Below are 8,478 nucleotides of genomic sequence, written 5' to 3'. Positions count from 1 at the left end.
CAGGGACTTTGTATAATAACGGGTCCAGGGAATCTCACGCAGCAGGGGGCGTGCGTGCTGAAGTCCGTCATTGGGCCATCCAGATATGATAATAATGTGTTATTTATATAACGCTTTCGCCAACGGGCTGAACATGCAACATATTTACATACAATTATCACCCAGGTTTGTACCTAAAATACAGGGAATGTATTGTCTGTAAAGGAAACACTGGTCACGGTTCTCCAGCAAAGAACATTTGGAGTATGCATATCGTATCCATAGTCCCTCTATCCTCTCTGACTGCATCTCCCAAGCCAGGTTTCCTGGGACTCGCTTTTGTACTCGCAGAATATGTCAAGGACTCCTGCCCCCCAACACTTTTCATCTTGTCTCCATGAGAGGGGACACCCCCACAAACGCTGCCCATCATGGCAAGCACACATTAGAGTGTGGTGGACACCCCCACAATCTCTTGCCAGCACACAGTAGGGTGCAGTGGATACCTACACAAACCCTGGAACTCCAACCCCATTACAGTGCAGGGTCCCCCATTGACATTGAGCCTCTTCATTCCCCCATCCCTACCCTCAACCCCTGCCTCCCTTTTTACCTTACAGTCCTGCCGCAGCCAATTCCTGGTCCATCCTGAATCGCACATGCGCTGCTTCTGACATGCTGCGATTGCGCAAAAGTGACCTGTTGTCAAAATATTTCCAGAAAATTGGGGTCCAATATGGTAACAACAGCTTTTTGAATAAGGATTGGTTGTGTGCAACATGTTGTATGAAAACACTAGCAAGGATCCCTCTCACCCTCCTTTTCGCTCAACCAAAATAACATTACGTTTTCTCTTTCCATTACCTGCTTCCTACTAGTCCCCCACTCCCCATCTGCCCCATCTCTGTAGGCCTGCCCCTCAATGCCCCTCCTGGGCAATGCAGGTGCTAGCCAAGCGCCGAGCACAGGATAACCTTGTTTACCTAAAATGTGTTACCGTTGTAACGATGCAGGGCCTAATGGACATCACCTTGCTATGCCATTTCTAACACTCGAGCCATGTTGTTGTGGATCTCTCTGTTATAGGTCAAAGGAGCAAATGCATTGTGCTGTGCATGCTGTGCTAAAATAAATAAGTATAAAGAGGTTTTGGAGACGAGCATTAGGACTTCCTAAATATATCTCAATGGCGGCTCTGAGATATGAACTGACCCAGAACTCAATTTATATGACAATATTATGGCAATCCCTATCGCTTCTGAGGAAAATGTTGCTTGGATCACAAATCCCAGCATATGAAATTTTCGTAAATGAGAAAGAAAATCCACATTCGAGCTTACTTCAAACATGGAAGTCTAAAATAAAAACCATTATGGATGCCGCCAATATATCTACTGACGAGCTGATTGATCGCCCACAGTACGCAAAAAAAAAACTTGAATCCTGGAATTGGATATCATCTTACGAGCACCGAGCAACGCTTAAATCCACTTTCCCAGACTCGACGAGTATGCTGAAACTACACTCCTTACCGAAGTATCTCACAACTTGCCCCTCACGCTACCACAGGACTCAATTCCTGAAATTCAGACTGAACGCCCTGAATACCAGAGAATCATTATGGCAACGTCGATCTAAAACCATTTCTTCAAACAAATGCAGATTTTGCAACTCAGGTGAAGTGGAGACACTAAAACACTTAATAACAGCTTGCCCTCAGCTTATCATTCCCCGAGAGTTACACTTGCTCTCCTATAAACCCATCCTATACGATGCAGACGAATGGTGGGACACTGTCTCGGCTGGGAGAAATATTAAGCTCACATGTAGCATAATCAACTTCCTAGATGCGATACTGCGCACAGACCAAACTTGAAGAAGCGAACCAAGACTTTATTTATGCGCGAGGAATGATGGATAAAACATAAAGATTTAGCTTTGAATGGAGCACTTTAACTAACTTTTTGATTTAGTGCCATGTAACAAAAGTTCGATACACTTATTGAACTGCAGTTTTACAATAAAATAAAAAAAAAAAATAAATAAGTATAATATTGCATTGTTCCCCACCCAGAAAATTATTATTTTATAGATCATGATCTGGCCTTGTAATTTGGGATTTCCAGTGCTACTGTTCTGATGATGCAAATATTACGATTTGAGCAAGTTTAACATTTTGCTATGTACTGTCTGCTTTTGGTGACAGACTTTGTACTCTAGTGACCCCCTTTCCAAGCATCGTGGTTTGGTGTGCTAGGCCCATATTACCACATTTTTAGTTGGGACCACGTCAGTCTTGGATGAGTTAAATCTGTCCTCAAAAATCGGAGGGCCTGAATCCCGGGCATCCTGAGTTTCTATATTAGAGATTGGAGATCTCTGAGATTATGAAACTCAGTCTCAGATTTTCTGGTGATGTCTCACTATCTATAAGTGTCTGATTCAGCATCTCAGGGTGTGCCTGAATACTGCGATATGTTCACATATGCCAACTCCTGGGCTTTCACACTTAGCCTCATGAGTTCTTGTGCTATGTGACCCAAGGGCCACTGAGTCTTGACTCTGAGCATCAGGAGTTTACCTGTAAAATGTTAAGGTCTGCTGGTTTTCCTTTGAGTTGTCTGTGCTATCGCCACGACTTTGAACATCCATTCCTCTGCATTTGCTGTGCTTTTTTGCTGATACTCCCTAAAGTTTGGAGAAGGTGCCTCAGGGTATGTTGTATCCACCAATAAGGGCCTCTTAGGATTCAATCCTTGAGTCTCAGTGGTGTGCCTAAGATCTCGTATATCAAGGAATTCAATTGTGTCCTCCCACACAACACTCCGGCATGAACAATAGCACCCCAAGGATGCTTGCATGTCCAGGGTGCACCTTAGACATGTGGCTTATGGTCATTATATGTGGATTCACTCTGATCCTACCACCAGGTGGATGGTTCAAGTGTAATAGGCTTGTGTTGGGGACAGGACAATGTGTTGAAAGGAGGATAGCACAGGGGAAACGCGCTGGTCTTGGAAGCAGGACCACGCAGAGCAACAGAGGTTTAGCTTAGAAACCGACCTCAGGTACGGTATTAGCTGCGTTATAAAACAAACAAAAAACATGAAATTAAAAAATACAATAAATACACTATGGGTGTAATACCAGATGGGCTGCATATTTCCTTGAAGCAAATGGTAAATGATAGTGACACCAATTATTACAGAGCTTAGAAGCTGGAGGTTTGCAGCACAAAGTTCTATACGAATTATTATGGGCCTCATTACGACCCTGGCGGTAATCCGCCGTCATTACCGCCATGGCGTAATGAACGTTAACGCCGTGGGACGATGGTGTAAAGTGCGCCACATTACGACCCATCGCGCACGAGCATTACGCCATGGCGGTAATGTAAACAGCGCCATGGCGGTAATGCCCCCAAAACGGCACCTACCGGCATCGTATGCGGCGCAAGGTGCACCACCGCCACCGCCGTACATAGCGGTGACCGTAGTTAGCGGTCACCGCAATTAGCGTTGACCGTAGATAAGCGGAACCGGAAGTAGCGTCACCGCGGCGGAACGGGAAAGAGCACGGCGGCCATCTTTAAAAACACAATCCATTGCCATCCTCCGAAACCACTGGACATCCGAGCCTGAGACCCCGCCAATACCGGCTTCAACCTTCTACCTGCAGGAAGATGCCTAAAGTTTTGAAAAAAGCCTGTGACCGCCAGCGGCAAGACCGCTTCTCCAGAGAGGAGCTCACCATTCTAGCGGAGACCCTACAGGAGAACGCTGCAGTGGTATTCTCCAACCAACTGACAAGACCGGCCATAACCAAGAAGAAGGCCATATGGGCACTGGTAGCTCAGCGGGTCAGTGCCGTGGGAACGACACCCCGCAATGTCAAACAGTGCCGCAAGCGGTGGGACGATCTCCGGCTCAGAGTCAGGAGCATACTATCAGCCAACATGAACCTGGCAATGGCAACTGGGGGAGGATCGGAGTCCCCTATAAAATTGCAGCCATGGGAGGAAATCTGTGCCTCCACAATCGGAATGCAGAGCATTGAAGGAGTAGGAGGAATGGAGAGAGGAGCCCCGACATCGGGCGATGCAGGTAGGTGGCTCAAATCAAGGCATGCAAATCTCACCTAAGTCCATTCATGTGAAGTACAATGTTGGCCCATAGTGTGAATGCAACACATCAGCAGGAGACTGCCCACAGATACATCCGATCTGCACCCTGTACACATGCAGCATGCACACCCTAACTGCAGGCACCCACATACCTCCATGCTACTTCCACACAAAAGGGAGTCAACTTTTTTCCCCTGCATGAAATGTGCCACATGTACTAACTGATGAGATGCCAGTCGCCACAATGCCCGGCCAATGTCCGCAGACCCATCAATAACACTCTCCCTCCTCTGTCCCACCACAGGCTCAAATTCCGACCTTGAGGAAGAGGACACCACAGCCTCCACACCCACCAAGAGGGCCAGGCCAACTGTGCCAACGCCACAACCCTCCACCTCTGTCGTCCCGAGGAAAACACCACAGCAGGCAAAATCCATGCAAGGGAAACAGGACAGGGCACAGACAGCCACCCCAGCAGGCAGTACAGCAGCAGCAGCAGCAGCAGCAGACATCACACCAATCATGCCCACAGAAGCCACAGCCTCTGCTGCAAGCAGCACACTTGGGGAGACTGCTGCCATTGCTGCCTCCTCCGATAGTGAAGCAGGGACCTTTGAGGAGAGTGATGTCAGGAGCCCCACAGGCCACCCTCATTCCCCCTACCTGTCCCTAAGCAGCCCGCATGTGGATGCCACACAGGGTCAGCCAGAGGATGACGATTGGCCAGCCACTCCATCCCCGCTGCAGGGGCAGATCAGCCCAATGGGAATGCCACTGCCATTAGCCATGGCCCAGAATCCCAACCATTCTCTGGAGGCGATTGCCACCCGGCAGCAGCAACTTTCCTCGCTGCTCGAAGAACATGTTGCTGAATGTGGGGGGTCAAGTGCAGCAATGGATAAATGTGCTGAGACTGTGAAGGCAGCTATAGAGTCGTCCACAAAGGACATCTGCGCGGAACTAGCTGCTGTGCGGCACGCCATCACTGACCTTGTGCAGACAATACGGGCCATGCGTCCAAATGAGCAGGCAGGATCCTCCTCGGTTGCCAGCTCGACACCGAGCAGCCCCATCCGCCGATCGGGGAGGAACCTCCGCAGCACAGGCAGGGGTGCCCCGGGGGCCAGTGGAGGGGGCTGCCAATAGTGGCCGGACAGTGTAGGAATCCTACTACTGACACTGCTGCACAGACCAACTCACACCTTTGTTGGGATTCCAGGGGGGGGGAGGGTGGAGGGGGGAGTGGGTGTGTTGGGGTGTGCAGGGGGGTGGCGGGGTGGTGTGTTGGGGAGTTAAGGGGGGAGTTGGGGGGGGGGGTGTGCAGGGGGGAGGTGGGAGGTGGGAGGGGGTGTGACACGACAGTACATAGTTCAAATACAATTTATTCGTTTCACAAAAGGAAACGTGTGGACATTTTCATTGCGTATGTGTGCTTTATTGGTGTCCAGTCCTCAGTGTGCATGCCCCAGAGTCACACAGTGCCCCAAGTGCTGTCTCCATGCGATGAACACCAGCCGTGTGTGCTAGAAGCAGTGGTTGATGATACTTTGGCGCATGGCACGCCCCTCCTGTGCATCGCCTCCTCCATGTGGTGGCGCCCCTTCTGCACCCTCCTCATCCTCATCCTCATCGTCAGGTGGTTGCAGTTCTGCGTCAGGGGGCAGGGGCACATTCCGTCTGACGCACATATTGTGCAGCATGACACATGCCATGACGATCTTTGCCACCTTCTCATGGCCATACAGGAGTGCCCCACCAGACCTGCTGAGGCTTCGGAACCGTGCCTTCAGGAGGCCGAATGTCTGCTCTATGACCACACGAGTACGTGTATGTGCACGGTTGTAGTCCTCCTCGTGCTGGTTCTGCGGGTTCCGGACTGGCGTGAGGAGCCACCTCTTCAGGGGGTAGGCTGCATCACCTGTATGTAGGCGAGAATGTATGTGTCAGTCATGTTGTCTGTCCAGGAACATGATGTCCCACCATGGCTGGCATGGAACTGTTACCTTGGCTCACTTCTACATGCACTAATTGATTCACACTATGCAACCAGTATATGCCCATTGCTGCCATGGCCTGTTTAGCATGCCATCACCCTATGTATGCAGAGGGGTTTAGTGCATTGTGAGTGGCCTTCCTCTGTATCCGTTCTCTGTGTTACTCACAGCCAGGTGGAGTATGCATCATCCCCCCCCCCTTTCAGCCAGGTGGAGTATGCATCATCCCCCCCCCCCTTTCAGCCAGGTGGAGTATGCATCATCCCCCCCCCCCTTTCTGCCAGGTGGAGTATGCACTGGTACGTCATTCCCATGCCCACTTCCATGACATAGCACTCACCGAGTAGCCAGGATCTTGGGCCTGCATGTCGCTCCATGTAGCGTGGTATTGTGGAGTTCCTCAGGATCATGGAATCATGGGTTGATCCGGGGAATCGGGCACAACAATGTGTGATGATCTTGTTGGAGTCACAGACCATTTGCACGTTGATAGAGTGGAACTGTTTCCGGTTGCGGTACGGTACCTCCATGGCACGTGGAACCACCAATTCCACATGGGTGCAGTCGATGGCACCAATGCAACCGGGTATGCTGGCTAGTGCATGGAAACCCACTTTGGTGTTTGCAATCTCCTGGGCAGTCCGTGGTAATGAGATGTGGTCGTCTGTGTGCTTGAGGAGGGCATCGAGCACTTGGATGAGTGTTCGTGAGAATAATGGTTGTGAAATGCCATGCAGGTGCCCCACTGTGTGCTGGTAGGTGCCTGTGGCCAGGAAGTGGAGTACAGCCACTACCTTCAGTAGGGGGGGGATGGCGGTTGGACTTTCTATCATGCTGACGATGTCGTTGTGTGTCATGTCTACGATGGCGGTGATGGTGTCCCTGTCCAAACGGTACAGGGTGTGGATCTGCTCAGCAGTGAGGTTGTTTGGATTGGCTCTGATGCGTGGGATTGGGGGCTGCCTGCGTGGTGGCACTGGCTGTGCTGGTGGGGCTTGCTGGGCCTGCCTTGCCCTCCTTCTCCTCCTGCGTCTCCTCTGTGCTGCCTGTTGTTGTTGTTGTTGCTGTTGCTGTTGTAGTAGCACATGCATTGCTATCAGGTCCTCCAGCCCCAACATTGCTAGTCGTATTGGCATCATTGTGGAGTGTGACTGGGTGTGGGTAGGGGTGGGGTGTGCTCTTTTTATACTCCCCTGAGTCTGTATTGCCTTCACCTGTGCTGTTTCTGTGCACCTGTGGCAGCTGCATTCACTTGAATTGGCCCTTTACGGTTGGTTCGCGATGGCGTTATTTGCACCATGGCGGTAAGGTACTTAGCGGCCTCAATGATGGCGTTAGGTGCATGTCCGCTTGGGTCGGCATTTGCGTGCCTTTCCGCCATGGCGCTGAGTACGGTGTGGGCGGTCGCGTGCGCGCACCCTTAGCGCAGTTTGCGGCAGCGTTAACTACGATGCCGCTATTGGCATCGTAGTTAACGGTCACGGGTCATGATCGGACCTGGCGGAAAACGATGGCGGTAAGCATTTACCGCCATCGTTTTTCGCTTAGCGCCAGGGTCGTAATGAGGCCCTATGTGTTGGTACAGGTTACCTTCTCCCCACTGTCATGGTGCAAACCACACTTAGCAATTTCGAATTCCAGAAGGGCCAACGCAGTACGCATTCCTGTGATGTTGATAAAGTGAATGCCATCACGCTGAGTGATGAGTATAACACTGAGAAGTGAAAGGCATCAGTCACATAGCGCTAAACAAGAACATATATTATTGTTATCGCCATTTGCTAGTCCGCCTCCAAACCACTAAGGCACGGTAGAGTTGCGGCAGGCACACGCAGACATGATTTGCTACACTAGCCGGTCAAGTACCCAGCAGAACAAGTACACAAGACTGCAAACGCGAAATCGCATAACATAGCTGACAGGGTTAATGCAACTGCCCCAAAGAGTTATATGCAACCGTCGGTACACAAGCTTAAACCCAAAGAGGTCGACAGGCTTTGTGTATCAGAGGTCTGCACGAAGAGTCCCACCGAGGTGTTAATGTTTCATCACCTCTTCATGGCGAGTGCCACAAACCCCCGACACTGCGGCAATCAGCGCTATGCATCAATACAGGCTTTTCATTTGTCACCTGTCGTATTCGTGATTTTACAATAACCATGCATTCCAGTGCATAGCTCCATGTTTTTATATAATATATATGTTCATTCCTCATGCATGTCTGCAGGCATTTATTCTTATGTTATAAACCGCCACCAGCGCTGCAGCATTGTAAGCATTACTACAGTTTATTTGCAAATGACATGTGTGTCTGTAGAGGGTCTCAGAGTGCTCACAACATGCACGAGAGTGGGCTGGGGTTACAGTAGGTTCCCATTGCGC

General features: G+C 50.4%; 1 protein-coding gene across 1 annotated transcript; it reads left to right on the top strand.

The window, feature by feature from the left end:
• The first annotated feature begins 3,252 nt into the window (after nt 1-3,252).
• LOC138491911 (nuclear apoptosis-inducing factor 1-like) lies at nt 3,253-5,292 on the top strand. The gene is made up of 2 exons (XM_069618773.1): nt 3,253-4,082; nt 4,407-5,292. The coding sequence occupies exons 1-2, from the start codon at nt 3,662-3,664 to the stop codon at nt 5,246-5,248; spliced, it is 1,263 nt and encodes a 420-aa protein (XP_069474874.1). The 5' UTR covers nt 3,253-3,661; the 3' UTR covers nt 5,249-5,292.
• The last annotated feature ends 3,186 nt before the right edge of the window (nt 5,293-8,478 follow it).

Source organism: Ambystoma mexicanum, chromosome 10, assembly GCF_040938575.1.
Source record: "Ambystoma mexicanum isolate Mex_15411 chromosome 10, UKY_AmexF1_1, whole genome shotgun sequence".
In the NCBI taxonomy this organism is placed as follows: domain Eukaryota; kingdom Metazoa; phylum Chordata; class Amphibia; order Caudata; family Ambystomatidae; genus Ambystoma; species Ambystoma mexicanum.
This window is presented reverse-complemented; position numbering and strand designations above follow the sequence as displayed.

Bases quoted from the DNA above. Each gene is read 5' to 3' on its own strand.
- LOC138491911 (XM_069618773.1), top strand. From the start codon at position 3,662: ATGCCTAAAGTTTTGAAAAAAGCCTGTGACCGCCAGCGGCAAGACCGC. The intron at 4,083-4,406 runs GTAGGTGGCTCA...GTCCCACCACAG, and splicing joins CCCGACATCGGGCGATGCAG to GCTCAAATTCCGACCTTGAG.